This window comes from Oryza brachyantha, chromosome 9 (genome assembly GCF_000231095.2).
Source record: "Oryza brachyantha chromosome 9, ObraRS2, whole genome shotgun sequence".
In the NCBI taxonomy this organism is placed as follows: domain Eukaryota; kingdom Viridiplantae; phylum Streptophyta; class Magnoliopsida; order Poales; family Poaceae; genus Oryza; species Oryza brachyantha.
The window spans coordinates 7,975,567-7,996,698 of NC_023171.2; the positions used below are offsets into that span (position 1 = coordinate 7,975,567).

At 42.8% G+C, this 21,132-nt stretch overlaps 4 protein-coding genes across 4 annotated transcripts; 1 reads left to right on the forward strand and 3 right to left on the reverse strand.

The window, feature by feature from the left end:
* Positions 1–1,496: 1,496 nt before the first annotated feature.
* Positions 1,497–6,304, reverse strand: LOC102711563 (heat shock factor-binding protein-like). Its single transcript, XM_015841372.2, has 5 exons — positions 6,171–6,304; positions 3,564–3,617; positions 3,161–3,184; positions 3,029–3,071; positions 1,497–2,022 (listed from the first exon to the last, which is right to left on the reverse strand). The coding sequence occupies exons 2-5, from the start codon at positions 3,609–3,611 to the stop codon at positions 1,901–1,903; spliced, it is 237 nt and encodes a 78-aa protein (XP_015696858.1). The 5' UTR covers positions 3,612–3,617; positions 6,171–6,304; the 3' UTR covers positions 1,497–1,900.
* LOC121055350 (pentatricopeptide repeat-containing protein At1g52640, mitochondrial-like) lies at positions 4,151–6,127 on the reverse strand. Its single transcript, XM_040527731.1, has 2 exons — positions 4,927–6,127; positions 4,151–4,826 (listed from the first exon to the last, which is right to left on the reverse strand). The coding sequence occupies exons 1-2, from the start codon at positions 6,052–6,054 to the stop codon at positions 4,746–4,748; spliced, it is 1,209 nt and encodes a 402-aa protein (XP_040383665.1). The 5' UTR covers positions 6,055–6,127; the 3' UTR covers positions 4,151–4,745.
* A 5,561-nt stretch (positions 6,305–11,865) lies between the features above and the next one.
* LOC121055353 (protein ALTERED XYLOGLUCAN 4-like) lies at positions 11,866–14,382 on the forward strand. Its single transcript, XM_040527750.1, has 3 exons — positions 11,866–12,088; positions 12,228–13,358; positions 14,256–14,382. Exons 1-3 carry the CDS (start codon positions 11,922–11,924, stop codon positions 14,353–14,355), a joined length of 1,398 nt encoding a protein of 465 aa, XP_040383684.1. The 5' UTR covers positions 11,866–11,921; the 3' UTR covers positions 14,356–14,382.
* Positions 14,383–15,962: 1,580 nt separating this feature from the next.
* Positions 15,963–20,168, reverse strand: LOC121055290. Its single transcript, XM_040527314.1, has 2 exons — positions 19,343–20,168; positions 15,963–16,269 (listed from the first exon to the last, which is right to left on the reverse strand). The coding sequence occupies exon 1, from the start codon at positions 20,060–20,062 to the stop codon at positions 19,346–19,348; it is 717 nt and encodes a 238-aa protein (XP_040383248.1). The 5' UTR covers positions 20,063–20,168; the 3' UTR covers positions 15,963–16,269; positions 19,343–19,345.
* Positions 20,169–21,132: the final 964 nt, after the last annotated feature.

Below are 21,132 nucleotides of genomic sequence, written 5' to 3' on the forward strand. Positions count from 1 at the left end.
GTCAGTGAAAGGTTGGTGGAGGTGGGCGTTGAAGCGGAGGTCGTAGTGGGGCCACATGTCAATGGGAGGTCGGTGTCGTATTCGGCTCCTCTCCGTGGCCATTTCGAATTTTTCAAAAAGAATATCAATGGATCAACCAATGTGAGGGCTGGCGGGGCGACGGTCCTCACCGGCCGGCGGCGGGGCCCCGCCGGCAGCGCCCTCCCCGCCATGGTCCTCTGCCCCCTCGCCATCAACCGTCGCCGTCCTCGCGTCCTTCCCCGAAGCAAAACGCGCGACGACCAAGCAGCAGCAGGAGTGCACCGGTTCACTGCCGCTCGATAGCGATTAGCGAAGAAACGATGTCTCCTGGATTCTGACCACTAGCTGCTTCAAGTTTCGAACTCAAACCAGCGTTTGATGAACAAAGTATCGATATATACAGTAGCATTTTCTTAATCTATTTTATGCATGTGCCGAATTGATCTTTACCTCAATTCATAAAAAAACGATCTTTACCTTGCAGAAAGCGATGTGCTCCATCTAACACATCATTAAGAAGATCTATGGCGAATCTTGGGACGGGACAGGGTTCCATATGCGCGTCGGCTTCGGCAAAGGGGGCGTCGGCACTGCGGCGGCACCGCAGCAGGACCAGGCGGCCGGCGGCGCCGGAGCTGGCAGGCGAGGCCGGCCGCTGGAGGATGCGAGGCCGTGGAGGGCGCTGCCGTCGGGGTTGGGGAAGCACGCGAGGATGCCAGCGGTTGATGGCGAGGGGACGGAGGCTCGCCGGCCGGGGAGGTCGCTGCCGACGGCAAGAGCGCCGCCGCCTAGCTCGCACGGGAACAGGAGACAGAGAAAGAGAGAGCATGCACGGGAGAGAGAAGAGAGAGGACCCAACTCTATTATTTTCAGGGGTATTTTTGTCCGAAAATTGGTTGACTTATTGACATTCTTTTTCTGTGATTTCAGAAATCCGAGACGGTAATTTTAGCAAAGAGGAGCCGGATATGAGGCCATTTTAGAGCAGGTACAATAGCAGACTATAAGCCAGTTGTAAGCATATTTTAAAAATATAAGAGGGGAGAGAGAAGAGAAATGGGCTACTAATTTGTAGCTAGCTGCATATGGACTCCAAGACAAAATGTATGTATGACATATGAGACTATGTATTAATGTTTTGTAGATAACTATTGTATAAATTGATTATAGATGAATTGGAGCTAGCAGTTAGCTATACTATTGGACTTGCTCTTAGAGAAGCACTTAATTTAAAAACCATTTGTCACTTGTTTCGTGGCCTAAATAGCAAATTCCGGCCCAGGAGAGGGCGGACGCCGAAAGGAAACACAAGAAATTTACAAGGGACGTTCACATGAATATTCAATGATGAATCAGTTCAAATCTCCAGCCAAAAAGATGAATCAGTTCAAATCACCACCAAAAATAGTTGAACCAAATTCCAAAACGATATCGACAGTTCGTTCCATGCCACATGCAAAATTCAGGATATCATATACCATACGCCTGTTCCTTTTTATTTTTTCAACTGAAAATCACAGCGTCACATGCATCAAGTTCGCATAGGTGAATACTGAGCGGGAAAGCTACACAGGAGATGAAGAGAAACGCCTGTGTTAACGCCAGACTCGCCAGTGGCAACTCTCACAGGCATTCTGCTACATCAATTTGCATACAGGCCAACATGTCGCCTTGGGAGCAAAAGGTTTTACAACTGGCACAACTGGCAATTGTAAAAAAAACAACTGGCAGCTCACGCAACTTCAGATGTCTAGATAGCACAATAGTAGTGAAGTCATTCACGAGCAAAGGTCCATGAAACAATAACAGGTACACATAAACAATGAAATCCCATCAGTCGCCAAATCATTGCGGGCCAAATCTCTGGTCTGCAGCCAGGTTATGTGGAGTCAGCAGGCTTGGCCTCGTCGGGCTTCTTGGTCGGCACATCAGTACCCATCTCAGCTTTCAGGTCGTTGACGCTCTGCTCCAGTTCATCGATCTTGGTTCCCATTTCATCTAGTGCAGCGCAGTTAAAGAAAACAGAGACAGCAGTCCAAAGGTATAATGCAGCAATCAACCCATTCTCATATCTGATAGCTTCAAATCAGAGATGCATTTTGCCCATTTACAGATAGAAACTTACATCAAAGGGTTACTTTTGTGCAAGTTGGGCATATATGGTTGTGGGCATCCTTAATTGGTGCAGTGGCTATAAGTTACACTTCAATTGTCAAAAAGGAAAAACTAAACTTGTGTCATCACAGAAGCACGTACATAAAGCATCACAAAACAATACTGTTGGTAATTTTGAATATATGGCTCAGACAAGGTATTACAAAGAGCTTGCAAATTTGTAATGGTAAAAATAGTGACAAAGATAGTGTTGAATCTGTCAAAATGTTGCTTTGTTCTACAATTTACATTACAATAAATCTGTTACCTTCAGGGATGTGGATTGGATTAACCAAATAAAGGAAACTACATAATTGAATATTACGGAGCTCGAAGATTGTTCAAAATTAATGGACAAAGAACTATAATACAAAAAAGAATAGAGGAGAAAGAGCAGGAAAGAAACAGTACTAGTTAGCTACTTAGCCTATACCAATGAAGTATGTTGTTTGTAAAGATACTTGGGTGTTGACATATTTATCTTTAACTAGTGAAAGAAGTACTTACAGGCTTCCATCTAAACTCCACACAGAAATACATGACATAATAGAATAAATAAATTTTGACATAATCAGCATCTGAAATGCACGGTGGCATCATAAATCATACTCCCTCCCATTTTTTTTGTTACACGTTGAACTAACCAACGTCTAACATTTGCATATGTTGGGAGAAATTTTTAACAGCATAGCACCAGATATGAGACTGCAACGATGAACCCAAGTTAACTATGCATTGGTATAAATGTTATTCGTTCAATCTGATGATGCTAGTGATCTACTTTCAGAGTGATTTCATTAGATTCCAAGAGAAGAATAGAATGAACATATAGCATTGAGGCAGATAAGGATATTCTTTGACACGATGTTCTGGGACATAGACTCGAACCTTGATTGCTGACAATCATCATTATTTTTCATGAGTGAAAAATGGTTGTAAATTCTTTGATACATATATTTATGAAAACATAGCCAAAGGAACTCACCATCTGGGTTAGGAGGTTTTGTACCTGAAAGAGAGAGATTATAATCAGTTAAAAATATATTTTTCTGGGCAAATGGATGTAAGTATGCTTCCTCCAAAGCAATATATGACTTATCAGTAGTAGAAAATCACTACATGGTTGCTACTAAATTTCATCTTTTAAGTTGGTGCTAGTTTCTCATCATATTAATTCAAACTGCAACTAGATAATATCAAAACCAGAAAGGTCAATATTAAAAGCTGTGGAGGCATTCACTAGACAGTGACAGGATAAGTAAAGCAAATGTAATGCATAAAGCATGCTTCAGTCTTCCTGTTTTGAGTCTTTACTCTGATGTGTTTGGCTGGTTATCATAATTGAAAACGGGAGAAAAAATCATTGCTGTGTAAACATTAAAACTTACAAATGCTGTCATATCAGTTGGGTTCTGTGATGAGGGCTCTGAGTCCATATTGGTCTGCGCAGCAGTAACAGATTTATTGGATGACTTAAAATGTTGAGGAGCCAAAATAATTACATAGATGTGGAAAATAAATGGAAAATGCACTAACACATAACATATGAAATGAAGTGTAATATTATATTATAGATTATTTGCACAAGGTTAAATTTCATACAACAAAAAAATGCCAACTCTCTAAAAGCATGCATCACTGAAACATCCTGGCATATACATATGATTGTAATAAAAAAGCAAAAGGTGTAAATACATAACAAAATAGCCAAGAACCCTAGTGTATATACATATGTTTATATAAATATTCCCTCCGTCCCAAAAAGACTTCAACTTTTGGTTTCTGTGTCTGGTGTTTGACCATTCGTCTTATTTGAAAAACTTATAAAGATATTTTAAAAAAATAGTCACGTGTAAAGTATTATTCATGTTTTATCATCTAAAAACAATAAAAATATTAATCATAAAAAAATAAATAAAATAAAGAGTCAAACATTGTATATCAAAACTATAAAATTAACTTATTTTGGGGCGGAGGGAGTATGAAACAGTCATGATTGTGATGACAGAATAATTCAAATCATCCTCCAATCCTCATAGATGGACACATAAAAAACCAAAAATTTGGCAATAAACTATAAATGTAGTTTGGAAAAATCTCAATCAGCAATTTCTGCACCAGGGCTTGGGCATCCTTTTATTAATTGGGCCATTTAAGTCTATGACACTCATAGAACTAGGGAGACAAACTAAAACAAAATAAAAAATGGTCAACAACTTGTAAGACAACTCTGTAATGTTATTGTCAATCTCCTGGTTTCCATTTCACCCTCCATTGGTTATCATCAAGATCACGCTCAGAGAATTCATGGCCACTGCTCAGACTTTTAGTTTCATCTTCCCTCTTACTACGGCGCATGATAATTGACATTTCTTGTATCGTACATGAAGTGCTCCGTCGCATCCTATCAGTGACCACTCCAAGTTGATCTCGGAGGCCAAGATTCAGCAATCTATCCCTCAACACCTCACAAGTGGTCTGATAAGGTGGGATACCCTCATCCACCATTGTCACAAAGTAACTGCAGGCATCCTCTACTCTTCCCTTCTTGGAAACTAGCCCATGGATCATCACAGCATAAGTCGCCGCCCCTGGGTGGAAACCATGTTTCTCCATCCCATCCCAAACCTCAATAGCTCTATCAATCCTTCCTACACCAATCAACATTTTCAGTACCATGTTATAAGAGTGCCGGTCTGGCGGGCATAATTCTTTATCCATTCTTGAAATGAGCCGTAGAGCTTTGTTCACCTCTTTCAGCTTACAGTGTGCGTTAAGCAATGTGTTATAGCTCCAAACATCAGGCTTTTCCCCTTGGGCAGTGATCTCATCCAGGATATTGTAAGCCTCACCAACCTCTCCCAAATCACACAATAATCGAATAACAGCATTGTATGTGAATATATTTGGAGTAAGCGCATGCGCATGCATCCTATCTAGCACACGAAGAGCAGCACGGACATCCTTTAATGCACATGCAGCATGAAGGAAAGGACCATAAGTGGCTGCATTAGGAACAAGCCCACGACTCTGTTGCATACTGCTTAGCTGCTCCTCCGCGGATGTAATATCCCCTCCCCGACATAAGGCATCAATCAAAGCGTTGTATACCGGCACATCAGGCTCCACACCCCTCTCAACCATTTCATCAAATAGACTCCGCGCATTTTCTGGCCTTTTAACAACAGCCCAACCAGAGATCAAAATTGTGTAGGTCTTCACGGAATGATCAATCTGGCCTGCCGACTCCCTAAAAAATGTCTCGGCATGCTCTACCAGGCCATTATGCGACAAAGCAAAGAGCAACGAGTGGAAATCGCCAATCATTGGGGGGAACCCAAACCCTGCCATGGATGAGAAGACTCGGATGGCATCATCTGGGAGGCGAGCACGGGAGTACGCGCGGAACAGAAGCGGGAACAGGCCGCGCGAGAGTGCGGATGGCGGGAGGTCAGACAGCAGCGAGCGCAGCAGCGGGAAAAGCCGCGCGCCGGCGAGCGAGTTCGCGAGGATAAGGAGCGAGTCCGGGTGATGGGAGAAACCGGGAAGCTCCCCGGCGAATAAGAAGAACCGGAGCGAGGGCATGGGGAGGTGTCGGCACCGGCGCAGCACCGCGGCGACGGCGTCCGGCGTGAGGCGCGGCGCGAAGCCGCGCAGCGCGGCGGGCAGGTCGTGGCGCGGGCCGCGGAAGTCGCTGAGCACCCGGCAGAGCGATCCGACCAGCCGCAGGTCTACGCCCTCGTCCGCTGGGCCCGGATCTCCATCTCCGCCACCGCCGCCGCATGGCTGGGGTGAGGCGCAGAAGAGACGGCCGAGGAGGAGGCGTGGGCGCGAGGGTACCCCACGAAGCGCAGCGAGAAACCTCGCCGCGGGTCGCATCGCGCGAGACAGAAGAGCTGCGGTAACAGCAGATCCGCCGGTAACGCGACGATGCACGGGAGCGTGATTGAGGGGGTTGTACAGGGGAGAGGGAGAGGGAGAGCGCGAGGGCTTACCGAGGAGATTCGGGTCGCCGAAGCGGAGCCGGAGGGGCGCCGGAGGTGGTAGAGGAGGAGGAGGGGGGGAGTTCGCCGGCGGCGGTCCGGTGGGGGATTCGCGGTGAGGGTCCGGTGGGTCGTGAGTGAGGAATGAATCGGCCTAGGACTCTGGCCTCTGGGAGGTGTAGAGCAACCTGGGTCGCTGACTAGTGGGCCCAGGTGGCAGAGGCTGTGGGCTCTTTTCTAGATCTGCCGTGGGCTTTTGCCCTGGAGCGTTTTGAATTTTGAATTTTGCAAAGAGAGTAAAAGTGTCGATAAAGTAATGCCCCCGTTTAGTTCTCAACATAATATTGAATCATTCGATATCTGAATGAGTCACTAAATATAATTGTATAGTTAGATGGAAAATTATGAGACGAATCTTTTGAGCCTACTTATTAGTCTATGACTAGCCATAAGTGCTACGGTAAATCACATATGTTAATGATGGATTAATTAGACTCAAAAGAAACTTTTCATGATTTCTAGGCGAGCTATGAAATTCATTTTTTTATTCGTGTCCGAAAACTCCTTCCGACATCCAGTCAAACATTCGACGTGACAAAAAAATCTTTTCGCGAACTAAACGGGGCATAATTTTGTTTTTCTAGAGGCATGCCCTCTGCCTAAACTCAGATGTCGCGCTAAAGTTTTAGTGTGGTTTTATAGGTGTCTGAATGGCTATGGTAAAACATGGATGCTCCATGTGGGAGGTGTTGCTCAGTAAAGAAAGTGAGAGCAGCCAATCTGATGCACAACAATAGCTTGATTAGTAACTAGGAAGCGATGTATGAAGTGGTGAAAGATGACGTAGTTGTTGTCAATGACAGAGGATGTGGTAGCAAATTATCCACCATCACCAATGGCTAGGAAGACATTATTGCCACCACTGACTGACAGACGATTGATTGTCAGTGATGCCACATTAACGTTGGATAACTAAGCCACTCCAATTCATGTTATCATGGGGCTCGTTGGTCCGACCACCCTCGACGAGTGCCTCCGCCAATAGAAAAAATGTTGTTGGTCTAATCCGCCGCCTGGACCAAAAAAAGATTAGTATGGATTGGATTCAACAATGAGCATAGATGGGAAGGAGAGGGTAGAAGCAGTGACGGCTAGAGACACTAGGGGCCACCTGCAAAGTTGATGAAGAATGGGAATTTTTGGAATGGAGAAAATGCTTTCATTGTTATTTTCAATTTCTTTCTTTTCTTTGAGGTGTTAGCTACGTAATTTTGTACGAAAAGATAATAAAATTTAACTAAGGGTTGAATTACAAGTAAACAAGGGATGAGTAAGAAAATCATATGTGACCTCTCGACCACTTATATTGTAATGCTAGTGTCCTTAGAAACTTAAGTCTACATGGTGCGACCTTTTCAATGACCATGACCAAAACCACTTCCCATTACTCATGCATGGAGTATGTAAACAAGCGAGATTTGTCTTCTAAGAGCATTCCCAACAGATACTCTATTCTATCTTTCATTCTGAAAATAGAGTATGTGTGGGGGGTAGTTGCTCTATCAAACACTTTATCCAATCATCCAAAGTAAACTGTTCTCCATATTGGAAAGAGCTTCTAAGTGCACATCTCAACAACCACTCTCAAGAGGAGAAAACAAGAAGAACTTGAGAGCTGGTTGCAAAATACACATGGAGGATGTAATGTGGATGTCTTGTTGGTGTGATAACTAATACGAGAAGAAAATCTATTTTAGATGGTCATCCAAATAGCAATGTGGATAATCAAATTTGGATAAGCTACTAAGAATGCTTTGAGGTGGTTTAACTACGTAGAGAATGACATGGTGTATTATTTTGTGCTTATTTAATTTGCCATCAAAATCAACCTTGCAAATTTTGATAATGCCAAATTTCAGTAATTTTGGTAGTATTGGTATGTTAGGTTTAGAGTTATTCAAATTTAGTAGTGTTTCTTACCATGAAGTCTCTGTAATTATTACAATTTAATAGGACAACAATCATAAAGCTTTGTTTAAGTTATCACTTTAAAGTGAATATGTCCATTGTTCTAGTTGGTTGCATGGAATACACATAATGTAGTCTCTTGGTGGCATGAGTCATGAACCATTAATCAACACTAAGAGCAATCCTTATACAAGACATTAGTCATGGTTTTTATACCATATACGTCATAAAAAAAAATAATATTAGACAGAACTCTTACGATACAAACAAACTAATTCATATGTGAATTTAATGTTATACATCTCTCATCATGCCTTGGTTGTTGTGTAGAAACCATGTCTCATGCAAGACATGGTTTACTTCTTTTTCTTCATTAACTCACTTGCTACATCATCTTTTACCCTATGTGAAAGCTCATTTAATTCTATAGAAACCATCATAATAATTGCATTATGAATGCTCTAACGTGCTTCACTAGGTAGAAAGTATATTTAACTAAAGTCTATTGCTATGTTGATAAGGGGGTGGAGTAGTTAGTGATAGTGACAACATGAATCTCGGTTGTGAAGACTTGTACTCTATACTACCTAATCACCGGCTGACAACTTATTTCACAAGGTTTCCAGTGAACTAGGCAACAACGGTACTCGGGTGTTGCAGCTTCTGACATGCCATGCCATCTTCCACCTGGAAAAAATAGCTTACACAATCACTACCGAGGATGAATACAATTTCCTTTCTTGGAGGAAAAAATGCATGGTTTTTAAAGACTTGTTTGGTTTGTGACTAAACTTATCACAACTAACTTTAGTAAAGTATGACATGCCATAGAAATTATGGTGAAGAAAATAAATGCCACAAGTTAGGCAAAAGTTGAGTCTATGACAAGTGATATAAAGTGGCAATAAATTATGGGAAGTTAAAATTGTGGCATAAACCAAACATGTAACTTAAAATTATGGCGTGCCTAATTTGTGGCCTAGCAAATTTAGACATGTGTTTGCTATAAATCTTTCTTTATAATGGAATAATTCTAGAGGATTTTTCACGTGAATAAAATAAATTCCTTTGATCAGTTCATATCTGTCAATGACGGGGAGGCTTTCGCCATGCTATTGTAGACATTTTATAAATAAATAAACTTTCCGTAGGCTGTTACAGAATTAAAAAGTCACGTTGGTACTTTGCAAAGAATAAAATCTATTTCAAACTTTAGAACTAAATAAAGGTTTTGTGCTTATCAAGTTCCCACTCATGTAAAAAGGTTTTATTTGATTTTTAAAAAAAGCACAGAAAACATAGAGGATTTTAATTCTATAGGAAATATTCATTAAAGACCATTGGAACAAAACATTGAATCCTATCATTTCCTTATTGAATAAATAATCTTCTAGATATTTTGAAGAAAACTTCGCAAGAACCCCAACCTACTAAAAAATTTCCTTTGAGATTATCTTTCTGATCCAATTGTCACGTTTTCCTTGTAGTCTATTCAAATAGTCGTTCCTATGATTTATAATCCTCCATTTTGCACTTGTAATCCTATCAAAATCTTGCGCTTATTTTTTTTTCTATTCATCCATTTTTCGATTCTATGATTTCAAAGGAACCATTAGGGGTGAAAGTAGTACATAAATTCTCAATCATATCGATATCATTCCCATAAAATTAATGTAAAAAATTAATATTGTTTCCGCCCTTTTTTATCTCTATTGACAATTGTCTCCACGTATCAAACTTTTGGGCTATGATGAGAATATGGAATAGTCATGGATTCATCGCTCGTCACCATAGTCATCATCTTTTATATGAGTATCACCATCATCTTTTTTGTTTCTGCTTAGGCTTACAATTCAAAACAAAAAATTTTTAACCTTACATTTAGATTTGATTTTAGGATTTTTGTTATCCTATTTTATTTACACCAGGCATCACCGATGCACCCGTACAAACTGAGTTGAATAGTTTGAGTTTTCTTTTTTCTTCTTTTTACATAAGACACTTCTGAGTGGCCCAGCCCATACACTCGCTTGGCGGCTTGGGCACGCAGGGCCCAACGTTGGACTCCAAAATCCACTACTAGAGAATGGATTGATGCGCATCTTATTTGTTTTGATGAGTTGTCGGTGCCCAGAACGCTGCTCGGCCTGCGAAACAATGGACCGGCCGGAGAACGTGCTCACCCGATGGCATGGGAGTGCGGGACATGAAGACGCTCCTCGTCGGCGAGAGGCTTCACCCACGAAGGGATACGTGTAATGCGCACCCCCGCACGCAGTGCAATACGCAAGTATACATATATAAACTTTAGACATAAACATTAGCATTATAAACTTTAGGCATATAAACTTTATATATAGCGACATTGTGTGACACACACAAAAAAAAACTCATTGGCCGGTGCCTTGGTGGGATCGGCGAGAAAAGACATGATCAACCAATTTTTTCCACAGAGGCGGCAATTTGGAGTGTCGGTGGCAGCCCCAAATATGTGTTAGGGGAACGTTGGTACCAGGTGTACAAATATTGAGCATAGCCATCATTGTATAGGCATTTGTTGAATACATTTTTTTCTAAACCTAATTATCAAAATTTGGATTTAGGAAACTTCTTAGGCACATCTTGGAAAGACTCTTATTAGTCTCAATATCCTAAATTATTACATGGTTACTGGTGTTATTCTATAAAAGGTTAATTAGATCCATGTTATTACACATTGGCACGATTGGAAAAAATATTAATATTCATGGTGGGTGTCATTTTCTAGAATTAGAATTGTGTCATTGTCATGTTTTCCGCCTGTCTTCTTTTCCTTCATTCTTTTCCCAATTAGCAAGCTCCAAGGGAGGCCGGCCAAGGAGCTCTAGGATAGCAGGCTAGCGTCAGCGGCGCAACAGCGATATTAGTGCCCGTGGATAAGGGCATATTTAGCTCTAGCATGAATATGAGTAGAGGTTGATGTCAATAATAATTACAATAGTGGCAATTGCTCATAAGTCCTTCCACCCTCGCCCTATCTGATATCGCCACCGAACTAAGAAGGGACGATGGAGCCAATGCCACCACCCTGCTCGAGCTCGCCACTTTCGTGACTACTTGCTTCGAGCTCCTCTCGACGGCACTGCCCGTCCCTTGGTGCCAAAGAGGACAAGGTTCGTCACATCCAGGTCGGTCTCCCTATTCGTTGCCACAAGCTCCGCCCTTCTCGACCCGGTAGTTGGCTACCACCAATGGTAGCATTGAGGACAGAAGGCGAGGAGTACCAAGTCCATGTTGTCGTCACCCAACCATGCTATCAGCCCTATCCCAAACTAGCAGGCAACACTATTGAGGGGTTGTTTATGAGGACACCGACACTTTATATATGGGTATAAACAATGCTAGTGGTTCCCTTGTTTCGAGAATGAAATCTTCTTACTTTGTCAAAGGCTGACATGTAGACCACGTACTATCGGGCCACATATCAGCCACCAAATAAGATTGAAGTTAAGATAGAAACTGTGTCTCCTCTCGTTGCATCTAAATTTCACTCAAGAGCTCTTTAATTGTTACAAGAATTGTATATACGTAAAATTTTAGACTAATTTCTGGCAACAGTGTCATAACACAACAAAATAAATACAATTATGATTTATTGATAATCAATAGTACCAGTCAAACGGAAATGTCTAATGTTGTATGCATACTATGTACCGGAGGAGTAGAACAGAATCCAACCAACGTCTGCGTCCTCCTCTTAAGCCCCTTTCCTCAAGCTGCAGCCTAAAGATAGCCGAAGCTCTCTGCTTGCTCGCCATGGGCGCCTCCACGCCGCGCCACCACCTCAGCTCGCAGCCGCTTCCCCTCCTCACCAAGCGGATCTTCACCTACGCCCTCTACGCCCTCCTCCCCCTCGCCGTCCTCCACTACCTCCTCTTCTCCCCTCGCCCTCCTGCCCCCCCTCCCCTCGCCGCCGTCTCCTCGCCACCCCACGGTGACCGGACTCTCTCCGTGCTCCGCTTCTTGGTTACGTCGGTTCGCCGCCGCGGCCGTTGAGGTAGTCACGCTCTGTTTCTTGGTTCTTGGCGTTGCAGGTGCGGCGCAGCGGGGAGAGCGGGTGAGGACGGCGGCGCCGGCGCCGCGGTGCGATTACTCGGAGGGGGAGTGGGTGCGGACCACGGCGGGGCCGCGGTACAACGGGACGAGCTGCGGCGCGACGATCAAGGAGGGGCAGAACTGCATGGCGCACGGGCGGCCGGACACGGGGTACCTGTACTGGCGGTGGCGGCCGCGCGGGTGCGCGCTGCCGCCGTTCGCGCCGGGGGAGTTCCTGGAGCTGGTGCGCGGCCGGCACGTGGCGTTCGTCGGCGACTCGCTGGCGCGGAACCAGTGCGAGTCGCTGGTCTGCCTCCTGACATCGGAGTTCCCCGCCGAGCTGGTCCGCGGCGGCGGCGGCGGGGACGAGGAGCGCAAGTTCCGGCGGTGGGTGTTCCCGACGCACAACGCGACGGTGTCGGTGTACTGGTCGCCGTTCCTGGTGAACGGCACGGAGAAGTCGTCGGCGCAGGGGGGGCTCGACCACAACCGGCTCTACTTCGACCAGCCCGACGAGCGGTGGGCGGGGGAGCTCGACGGCATCGACGTGGTGGTCCTCTCCGTCGGCCACTGGTTCCTCCACCCGGCTATGTACTACGAGCGCGGCGAGGTGATCGGCTGCCACCACTGCCCGGAGCCGAACCGGACGGAGACCGGCTTCTTCGGCGTGTTCCGCCTCGCCGTCAGGAACGCCCTCGGCGAGGTCATCGCCCGCGCCGCCCGCTCGCCGCCGCGGCCTCGGCCGCGGAGGAAGCTCGCCGTGGTGACGACGTTCTCGCCGGCGCACTTCGAGGGCGACTGGGACAGCCGCGACGCGTGCGCGCGGTCGGAGCCGTACGCGCCGGGGGAGAAGGCGCCGGCGTACATGGACCGCGAGATGTGGCGCGCCGAGGGGGAGGAGGTGGCCGCGGCGGCCGCGGGCGCGCGGGTGCGGGGCGCGCGCGTGGACGTGGAGGCGCTTCAGGTGACGGTGATGGCGTCGCTGCGCGCTGATGCGCACCCGGGCCCGTACATGAACGCCTTCCCGTTCGCCGGCGGCGAGCGGGAGCGGGTGCCCAACGACTGCGTGCACTGGTGCCTCCCGGGCCCCATCGACACGTGGAACGAGATCCTGCTCCAGCTGGTCAAACGATGGAGGGACGCCTCCTCCTCCAAACGGTAAAATTCGCCCAAAAATTGTTTTTTTGAAAATCTAGTGAATTTGTCGGGCCTATTTTGTTTAGAGAAATTTTACCTGAATCTCAGAGGAACTGAAATGTCCAACGTGAAAATCTCGTAAAATTTCTGGTTTACACGAGAGCTCCTAAAGTTTTTTTTTTAATCTTCACCTGATTTTGATGTAACTTTACTTGGACCTTATTTAGTTTTACGGCTATGAAAATATCCCCAAACTTTTTTTTAACTCGGATCATTGGGTTGGATTTTTCACCCGAACCGACGCCATCGAATGCGGCTCTCGGTGAGCAAATCGCTGACCTTTTGTCCCCTATGATCAACGGTGGCAGGGAAGGATCAGAGGCCGACTAGTGAGTTAATTAGAGCAGGTACAATAGCCTATAAGCCAAGTATAAGTGTATTTTTAAAGGATAAGACAGAAGAGGAGAGATATAGACTATTAATTTATAGCCAGTCGCAGCACGGGGTTCAAAACAAAATATGTATAGGACATGTATGACTATGTATTAATGTTTTATAGATAATTATTAGATTGACTATAGATGAATTGGAGTTAAAGAATTTGCTCTTAGAACAAGTTCAATAGTATAGCCAATTACTAGCTCCAATTTATCTATAGTCAATTTAATATTCAATTCATATAATAGTTACCAACAAAACATTAATACATGGTTCCACATGTCATATATATATATATATATATATATATATATATTGTCTTAGAGACGTGTCAGCTGGCTATAGATTAGTAGCTCACCTCTTTTTTTCTCCTATTTTATCTTTTTAAAATATATTTATAACTGGCTTATATACGGCTATTATACTGCTCTCAAAGGGATAACCAAGCAATTAATGCTCTTGCTACCGTTTCGTGGCCAGTGCCGAGGGAGCTGCAGCAGCAACCGTCATCGTTCTCGGTGCACCAACGTTCCGATTGAAAAGGACTTTCTCTTTCACAAATAACCGGCTTACGAAATAGTAATACCATGTGTTCTAAAATGTAAGTTTCGTGGGATTTAGACTTTATAGTAATATAAATCTTTTTATGCTTGTTCACATGATTCTAACCATTCTATATTTTAGACCCAATCATATGCTTGGAAAAAACAATTTATGTAATTCAAAATTCGAAAACTAACAAATAAAATGATTAAAACAAAATATTTTGATCTTACATTAGTATATGCTAAATAACCTAAAAATACTTTTATTTCGAAATGAATGTAGCGGTAAATGACGTTGGTTATTCAAAATAAATTAACCAACATCATTTAACAAGATGGGATGGATTAGTAAGTACTGAGTATTTTATTTTGTTAGGACAATAATTTGAATAAAGATTACTCTATTAATATATCTATTTTTTACGATGTAAGACTTTTTAACTTTGGCTAAATTCATATGGATATTGATGAATCTACATGTATACCACCTATATAGATCAATTGATAAATCTACATAAGCATAATAATGTTGTGTTCAGTAGCATGGATAAGGTATCTAACTTCTCTCGTTTTTCGTTTGCATGCTTTCCAAACTACTAAACGATGTATATTTTGTAAAAATTTTCTATATGAAAGTTATTTTAAAAAATCATATTAGTCTATTTAATATTTTTTTAATAATTAATAATTCATTAATCTTATATTAATCTATTACTACGTTTTCCGCGCCAGATAACTAATCCACTCTCTCTCCCAACTGAACGGGGCCTAAGTCTTACCGCATGAAACGAATGAAGTATCATTTATGTGACCAAGAGTTTATAATCAAAATACTTTTGAATACAATCTAATAATATCAATTTTCTATCATACAAATTATATCATAATAGAGTATTTTTTATAAAACATTTGTCCTAATAATACAAAATACACCCTATATCTTAAAATAAAGAGAGTATAGTATAAAACTCTTACTCTATGTTTGGTTCAAACATGAGGTCGGATAGGATATTTCATATGACCCTTCTTAATAGGAATTATAGGACAAAATATACAAACTACCTATAATTTGTACTAATCTTATCATAATTAATACTAATCAACAATAAAATATACAAACTACCTATAATTTGTACTAATCATGAAATGGTCAGAACTAATTAATACTAAAATATGCTAATTATTGATAATTAGTTACTAATGATCAATGTTATCGAAGGTACATGAGCTCATCTGTGAATCGAAACACTACAAAAGCTATAACCGAGGGACAACAACGATTAAAAAAATCCTTGTTTGATTATAAAATTTTAATTACCACAGCTAAAACAAGCGTATTCCCAAATAAGTTTGCTGCTGAGTAATCGAGAAGAGGAGCAATTGAAGCACGGGAGAGTACAGCAACAAATTGCGAGAAAATGCAGCGCCATTTCGCTATAAGATGTGTACACAATCGCGTCTCCGATCGGCCGTGTTCGTTTGCCACGGTAGGTACCACATATTCTCTCGTTTTTCGAGCGTGCATTTTTTGAACTTCTATACTGTGCATTTTTTTCAAAAATTTTCTATAAAAAATTACTTTAAAAATTCAGATTAATCAATCCATTTTTATATTTTTTTATAATTAATAAGATCTTGACACTCCAGAACAAAGACTGCACGAGTATTTTCGGGAGGCACACAACAATCGGTAATGGATTACAACAAACCTGAATCGGTGATGATTTGTCAGGTCTCTACATTTGTGGGGAACATTATCAACCAAAAGATTAAAGAAATAATTAGAAAAATACTGTATGTGTTAGGATACAGTATGATCTAACCCTTTTTGCAGTTTAATTCCCCGAACCAGGCAAAATGGACAATGAAAAATCATTATCTTGTCCTTGTTAAATATGATTGTCCACCCAGCATATTCTTCAGATTGTACAGATTAACAATACCTGCACCTGCAAATAAGCATACGTTAGATTCACCCACAGGAACACAGCAATTTGCTCAACAACCTTCAAAGTGGTAAATATCCAACTTTCTTGCACTCATGAACAATGCTGAATGTCTGAATGGTTCTAGCATTACAGCATTGGAGGGGCAATTCCCATGAAATTGGGAAAAGTGTTGGAGATAGAAATTTTGTTACAAGACTTGTTTGTACTTCGTACAAGCAGTGTTAGTAAGTTTTGGAGTACATAACTTTTTCTTCTTTTTTTTTTTTGGCATAGGTGTTGCACGAATTGAAAGGCTGTTGTGCAAACACTTCTATTTTCTGTTTCAATAAATGTTGAGCTGTTCCTTGCAACATTTCCGAAGGACAAACGCTGTTGGCAACAAACCCAATCAATGGCTGCAAAACGCCAGCTAAAATATATATGCAAGCACATATGTCATGTTCCATTTTGCACCCGAAAATGGTTTCAACCAATCAACCATGCAGGATAAAACAAGCAAAGAAGGCCACTAAGGTAAAGAATTTGATAACATTTTTGTTAGTGAAATCTGCTCAAAAGAACAAGGAAAATTAGCTTAGTAATCTCATGGCTACTCAAAACTATTGCCAACAGCAATGGCCTAAATGGTCCTGTTAGCCACTTGCTACTTTGCAAGTGAGTTGTGCACCCCTTTCCTCCAGATTTCCACACTAGCTCCAAGTACTGTCGTTAGCCAAAGAAATTATTGAACATGAAACTGATATTGTGTGTGGTCAATAATATACAGACTGGGCTATGCCAATAAACAACAACATCATAATTCCCTAATCCATCCTAGTTTGAGATGGTTCTAAGCTACAATCAAATTCCAGAAAGTCAGCTCTTAATAAATTACAAGGTTTTGTGGCGCCATGAAACCAACACTCCATAAAATACCTCAAAACAATTTTGAAAGAAAAGGAATCAAAACATATCACTTGTAGTATCCTAGCAATCTGAAGATATTTTACAAGAAAAGCAAAGCAATTCAATTTTTAATTGGTATTGAATTAACCAGCAAGGCAACAGCTGAATAGCAAGGTCATCTCAAACACTACTGTATTATTTAGTGTAAAAACAAAATAATAGACTATTAGGATGACAATACCTGCTCTCAGAGTACCAATGGTTATAGTTACATGCAATATGTAAAATATGTTCCTTGCTAATGTTTGAAGACTGCAGAAACAAGTCTAATGGCCATGACACAGCATTTGCCGTTTTTTAGCAATGGAAGGAAACAATTATGTATATACAGATTACAGCAACATGTTGTGAGGGAATCACGTGATAATTTGGTGTTACACATAAAAAATCGCTAGTTTGATTCGTTTTAAGTGAACAAATTGATTACTTAGTTATTAGGTATTTCAGTTCATAGTCTTAATCAACTCTTCAATTCCTTGCGAGGACGAGGTCAGCTAGGTCAATGACACTATGAATAATAGTAAGATACAGTTTTACAGTGCAGAAAAATTGAGAAAGAAAACAGTTCCACTCCACAGTAATATTAGCCTGCAGCCTTTTATCTACAATTTTGTTTGCAAATAGTTGTATTTATTTGGGTGTGTAGCAAACTAGCAATTACCATGAGAATATAGATTATCGTGACACCTCAACAGTCCTGAGCACTTCAGATTTCTGACTGAGATAAATGCATGTCAAGTTTGATCAACCAACATTGACCAACCATAATACCTTACAGCCTACCTCAGTGTACAAAATAATGTCAACAATTTCCTAGAAGGTTGCTTGAATCGAATAATTTAGGACACTGCAGGTACGCAGCTGGATTATGTCCTACTCTAGAGTGACGTATTAACAATATCCACACCATTGTTATGCATATCCAATGTTGACGATCCTGAGATATATAAATAAAATGTAGGACACAGAATATGGCTACTTTTACATTTTCATACAAGCTACTAGCACCCTAGCAGTCCAAGAATACATCATTAATAGTATCACAGAGCATATGCAATCATGCACGGAGCAGGGTATTCACTACAGGCAATAGGCAGATAGATTTAACATCAAGGAGATACATTTCCCATTTAGCAATGTACAATTATGTGGTTCAGTGATTATTACCTTTGTCACTCAACCTTTTGCAGAATACAAAGATCAATGAGGATTATCCAATTTAATTGAATTTAAAATTCTTATTTTTGATGTATTCTTTTTGAAAAGAATCTTCAATTAAGTTTGGTAGAGCTCTGAACTTCAGATCCTAGCTCCAAACTCTAACTCTAGTGAGAGCTGCTTCTGTGGAAGCTGGGGAGCAGATCAAAACTGTTTGGCTAGCTTGGTCTGCTCCAGAACTTCTAAAAGAGAGGATATGGAGTATATTAACAATAATACCCTTGTGAATCATATGGAGTCATGATTAAGCCATAATTTAATTATGTTTCTTTTTCATATAATTAAATACTGATTATTTTTTAATTTGAACAACAAACAAAATCCTATATGACAGTTAATAAATGTTTAGTAATAATATATAGTTCTACGTGAGTGGCAAATTCGACTAATTATAATAAAATAACAAAGGGTAGTGGGTCTTTTGGCGTGGAGTGGAGCTGTGTAGCAGCAAAAACCTAGCTTCACCCTTGTAGTTCATTTTTTAGGAGCAGCTCCGCCAGCTCAGCTCCAAAAAAAGTAGAATCTGTACCGTGTGGCACAGCTCCGGCTCCAGGTAAGTTGGAGTTGGGAGCTGGAGCTGTGCCAAACGGGCCCTTAGTTATCTCTACAAAGTTAAAATCTACTATCTACTACTAGCTAGTAATCATGTTAATTCCATCCACAAAATGATTGATCTCTAGTTACTAGTGCCTTCTTGTTCAAAACTCTCCAATTGTATCAACATCTGAGTTAATGGTGTGCCTTAGTGTCAATCTGCTAATGATTCGGATTCACCAACCGAATTTGGAAGTTTGAAAAACAGAACAAGGATCAAGGTAGATCACCGAATCAACCATCCAAATCTCAGCATCGAGATCCAATTTTTTTCACCTGAAAATCAAGTCAGAGATACGGAGGACCAGATGCTCACCTCTCAGTCGGCTCCAGCGCCTCCGCTGCCACCGAGAGGGTAGGACACGAGCTCCCTCACCACAGGGCCGACCTCGACCAACGCGATGTCCATCCCGTACCCGGAGACGGGGAGCAGCTTGAGCTCGCGGAGCACGCAGAAGGCCTCGGCCATGCGTCCGCGGGGGACGTCGATGGCGACGGCGCACCGCGGGACCCAATGGTCGGGGCGGAACCCGTCGGGCACCTCGACCCCGGCGTCCTTGCGGAGGAGCTCGCAGAGCTGCGCGTGGATGCCGAGCAGCGCCGCGGACGGGGTGGGCGCGAGGAAGAGCACCCCGGCGTCGAGCGAGGACGGCGGGGAGGCGAGCGAGGAGAGCGCGAGCGGGAGCGGGTCGAGGCGCGAGGCGAGCGCGCGGAGCGAGGGGGCGAGGCGGAGCGGGTCCGCCAGCGCGGCGGCGGGGAGGTGCAGCAGCGGGAGGTGCGGGCGCGAGGCGGCGTCGATGAGGCGGCTGCTGAGCTGCCGCCGCGCCAGCGCGTTCCACGCCTTGAGCACCTGGTTCTCCAGCGCCGGGTCGAAGTAGAGCTCGACGGCGTAGTGCCCGGGGGCGGCCGCCCCCGCGGCGCGCGGCGTGCCGGGGGGAGTGGTGGCGGTGGCGGCGGTGGTGGAGACGGCCGCCGCGGCCGAGTGGGCGGGAACGGCGGTGCCGCCGCCGGCGGAGGGGGCGGTGCCTTGCGCCATGGCGAGGCGAGGCTTCGGGTTCGATTTCGACAGGGAGGCCAAGGGGAAGGAGGAGTTGGAGGAGAAATCGAGGAGATCTCGCTTGGAGTGGAGGCTAGCTACAGGGGTTGGTCAAGATGGTGGGGCCAGAGGGTCAGGGTTGAGACACTGCCGGGTGGGGCCATCGTGATGGTTTGGGTTTGCTCGATGTGCAGACTGTTGAATGAGCGAACTCGTTCGGACTTCGTATCAAGGATCATACCAGGGTTTGGGTTTGTAGTACTCTCTCGGTTTCACGGTACTTCGTAATATTTATTAGATTTATATAGATGCTAATAAATTTATATATATATAAATTATATGTATTTATCATTTGATGAATTTAGGTAATGATAGAAAGTCTTACAATATAAAACAGATATAGTATTTCTTTTAGGAAATAACAAGTTCCTGTGAAATTGTCGTCCCATTATGTATTCGCAATTTAGGATCCACTCCTTTTATATTTTTCTTCTCCTTTTCGACATTCGTTTCGTCTCTGTTTTGATTACAACTATGCATCTTCATCAATTTTAGCGACAATTTCTTATCTTTGTTCTCCCCCTTGGATCGTCACTGCCACCACAATTCTAAAAAAGAGTCATCCTTTGCCTTTGCCATTGGGCTGACCCTATCTCCCTCCACCGTGGCTACATGACTGTTGTTTGTCGTTTGACTTGTCCTTTGCTACCATGCCTTTCGCTCTAAAACATCAGTCGTGTTGCTACCACACTCTTCGACCAATCCTAAAATCTAATTCGCTAATTCAGTTTGCTGGAGCTTGGATGTCATTGGTGTTGAGAGTTCAACAAAAAGATTATCATCATTGTTCCTAGTGAGTCTTTGTTATCTTTACCTCTCTCATGTTTGACCGGAGGTAGGAAACATTGTTTAAACTATTAGATTAACATTACATGGTGATATGACGTTTACTAATAAAAATCTCAGTTGGCTAACCAGTAACGAAAAGTGCGAGGACAAAAAACCATAAAACCTATGACTTATTAGTTTTGGTGTGTTTTTACAAGACAATAAATCCAATGTAATATTCT

What these genes read in the sequence shown, in the direction of transcription:
- LOC102711563 (XM_015841372.2), bottom strand. Translation starts at nt 3,611, where the DNA reads ATGGACTCAGAGCCCTCATCACAGAACCCAACTGATATGACAGCATTT. An exon ending in CAACTGATATGACAGCATTT is followed by an intron (nt 3,185 to 3,563) that starts GTAAGTTTTAAT and finishes TCTCTCTTTCAG; the next exon opens with GTACAAAACCTCCTAACCCA. An exon ending in CCAGAACATCGTGTCAAAGA is followed by an intron (nt 2,023 to 3,028) that starts ATATCCTTATCT and finishes ACTGCGCTGCAC; the next exon opens with TAGATGAAATGGGAACCAAG.
- LOC121055353 (XM_040527750.1), top strand. Translation starts at nt 11,922, where the DNA reads ATGGGCGCCTCCACGCCGCGCCACCACCTCAGCTCGCAGCCGCTTCCC. An exon ending in CCCCTCGCCGCCGTCTCCTC is followed by an intron (nt 12,089 to 12,227) that starts GCCACCCCACGG and finishes AGAGCGGGTGAG; the next exon opens with GACGGCGGCGCCGGCGCCGC. An exon ending in GACGCCTCCTCCTCCAAACG is followed by an intron (nt 13,359 to 14,255) that starts GTAAAATTCGCC and finishes TTTCGTGGCCAG; the next exon opens with TGCCGAGGGAGCTGCAGCAG.
- LOC121055290 (XM_040527314.1), bottom strand. Translation starts at nt 20,062, where the DNA reads ATGGCGCAAGGCACCGCCCCCTCCGCCGGCGGCGGCACCGCCGTTCCC.
- LOC121055350 (XM_040527731.1), bottom strand. Translation starts at nt 6,054, where the DNA reads ATGCGACCCGCGGCGAGGTTTCTCGCTGCGCTTCGTGGGGTACCCTCG. An exon ending in CACACTGTAAGCTGAAAGAG is followed by an intron (nt 4,827 to 4,926) that starts GTGAACAAAGCT and finishes TGATTGGTGTAG; the next exon opens with GAAGGATTGATAGAGCTATT.